Here is a 2,276-nt window from a genome sequence, read left to right as displayed (position 1 = left end):
CACTCTTTCTTTGGCTCCTGGATGGGAGCAAGAGCTCTAGAATAAAGGAGTACTAAGAGAAATACTCATACAAACAAATAAGAAGGCCAAGGTCACTCCTGACATTCACCCTCAGGATAATCAGGCTGTTCTGGCTGACAGTATAGGGCATCTCTCGTCAGGGAAAGAAAGCTACTTAGAGTCTATCTGTATAGGGTTTTAAAAATTGTCGTTTTTGTTGTTTATGCAAAAGAATGATCAACTGGAAATTTCCTGTGTAGCAAAAGAGACACCAAAACCTAAAGATGTTAAAGCAGGATTTTCAAATGTAGACATCTCTAAACCCCACTTCCACGTAGAGGTACACAAGGGACTAGGAGAGGATTTATTTGAGGGAGCCACTGGCATTCTCTGACTCCCCGAGCCTCTTAGACAAAGGGCTGTCATGGGACCACTCAGACAGCTTTGCATGCACTCTAGAAGTTTGGGGCGATACTGTGCCCCGGTATCCGAATCATGACTGAGAAATCTTATGGGTGAGAGGCTGGCTGGAACAGTACTATAGAGGTGAGAAAGACAGGGAAGAAACTGCACTCCCAAAGATCGTCGGGGCAAAGGGTATCTGAGTGTTCCGCTATGGACGGGACATGGGTCATCAGAGAGAGGCAGGCTGGGTTTACTGAATCCTGCCCCAAAGTGCAGGATGGGCCAATCAGATGGCTTGTTTGCTTGATGGCTGTGGGAAGCAGAGAATTCACCTTCCTGGAGGTAAAGGAGAAACATGCAGCCATCTTATGAATGGCACCCACCTTGGACCAGGTAAACATGTAGTACAGAGGTGAAATTGGCAGAAAGTGGAGAACAGGGCAAAAACAGCAGCAGAAAAATGGAGCAGAAACCATGAACAAATGATACGTAAACTCCACCCTTGATCTGAACTTTTTGTCATTGTGAACCAATAGACTCTTGCCCCGTCGATGTAGTTTGAGTTGAGTTTTATAGCATTTGGCAGTGAAAGCACTTCATTATATCATCTTTTCTAAATGAAGTGGGAGAAAATCCACAGTCCAAATGTGTGCTAGAGGAGGACTATCCAAAACCAGAAAAATGCAAAAGAATCAGAATGCCAACCTTGCTTTGTTCTTCGAGCGAACTCTCTAAGGAAGACACGGACTCTAATCCAAACGAGACGTTAATTGAGAGATGAACTGCCTTTGACCGGAAGGTATGAAACAGGGAGAGTCAATTATGTGTTACCTGGTAATGAACTCTGTGGGAGCCAGAAGAAACTGACTGCAGATCCTGATGAGAAAATGGAAACAAAAATATATCCATACCTTAAGATCAGTTCGAACGAGCTGCCTCCAGAACTCTGTCAACTGAACTCCCAGCTTAACATGATTGAAACCATCTGGAAAATATCTAACTCACCCAAATTCATCAAGGTTACACAAAGAAGATAATGCCAAAAATAATAAAAGCACACCACCACGCTGGAATGAAAGAAGAAAGGCCATTTAGCTATTGAAACTTATAAATTTTAAATAGTGCTTCGAGTTGAGTAATATAATTTTGAGGATAAAGAAGACCAAAAGTGAAAGACAGGTAATTTTGTTATAATAAATGAGGGTCATGTTTAATTTGCACCTGAACTTTTGGCTGGTGAAGAAAGCTTCTAAATCCTTTAAGCATGAGGAAGAATTTATTTATCTTCGACCAAATACATACTGTCATGGTAATTGTGTTTATACTGATAAGTTGCTTAGCAAACGCAGGTTTTCATAGACTGTGCAGAGAAAATCTGCATTAGCATCAAGTGCAAATTAATAGGGCTGAAATTAATGAGGTTTTCCTGGCAGATTCTGAGAACCTGGCTCCCTTTATAAAGTTTTACAACTAAGTTGTCATGTCCTGCAGCCTTCCTCGTTAATGACTGTACTGCTTCTCTTTACAAGTGTCAGCAATCCTGGGTGACTCTGTCCCTATACCTGCTTCCCACGAGGCCTTATCAACTTCCTCTCTGCCCCCAAGTTAATCTTCAATTTTTTCCTCTTTAACTTCGCTCTTGCCTATTTTTTTTAATCCCACTTTTAGTTGAATATTGGTGAGATAAACACACCAATAAGTGGGTTTTCAACAAAGTCAATTCATCATTTATGCACTTTGCTACTGCGAAACCTTAAATTGCCCCAGTGTTAAGGAAAAGAAAAGGTTGGATAGCAATTACGATTAATTTTTTATTGCAGATTTTGAAGTAAGTTTCCACAATAAAATACAAACTTGATTTTTGAAAAAAA

General features: G+C 40.7%; 1 protein-coding gene across 1 annotated transcript in view; it reads right to left on the bottom strand.

The window, feature by feature from the left end:
- DGKI (diacylglycerol kinase iota) overlaps positions 1–2,276 on the bottom strand; it is a 200,818-nt gene that overhangs the window by 84,409 nt on the left and 114,133 nt on the right. Inside the window, exon 17 of the mRNA XM_025045818.1 lies at positions 1,237–1,281. Within this exon, the coding sequence (XP_024901586.1) occupies positions 1,237–1,281 (45 nt within the window). The remainder of the gene's footprint in view (positions 1–1,236; positions 1,282–2,276) is intronic.

The sequence above is a fragment of the Pteropus alecto genome, unplaced genomic scaffold (genome assembly GCF_000325575.1).
Source record: "Pteropus alecto unplaced genomic scaffold, ASM32557v1 scaffold22, whole genome shotgun sequence".
Taxonomy (NCBI): domain Eukaryota; kingdom Metazoa; phylum Chordata; class Mammalia; order Chiroptera; family Pteropodidae; genus Pteropus; species Pteropus alecto.
The sequence above is the reverse complement of the archived record's forward strand: the minus strand, read 5'-3'. Positions and strand labels throughout refer to the sequence as shown.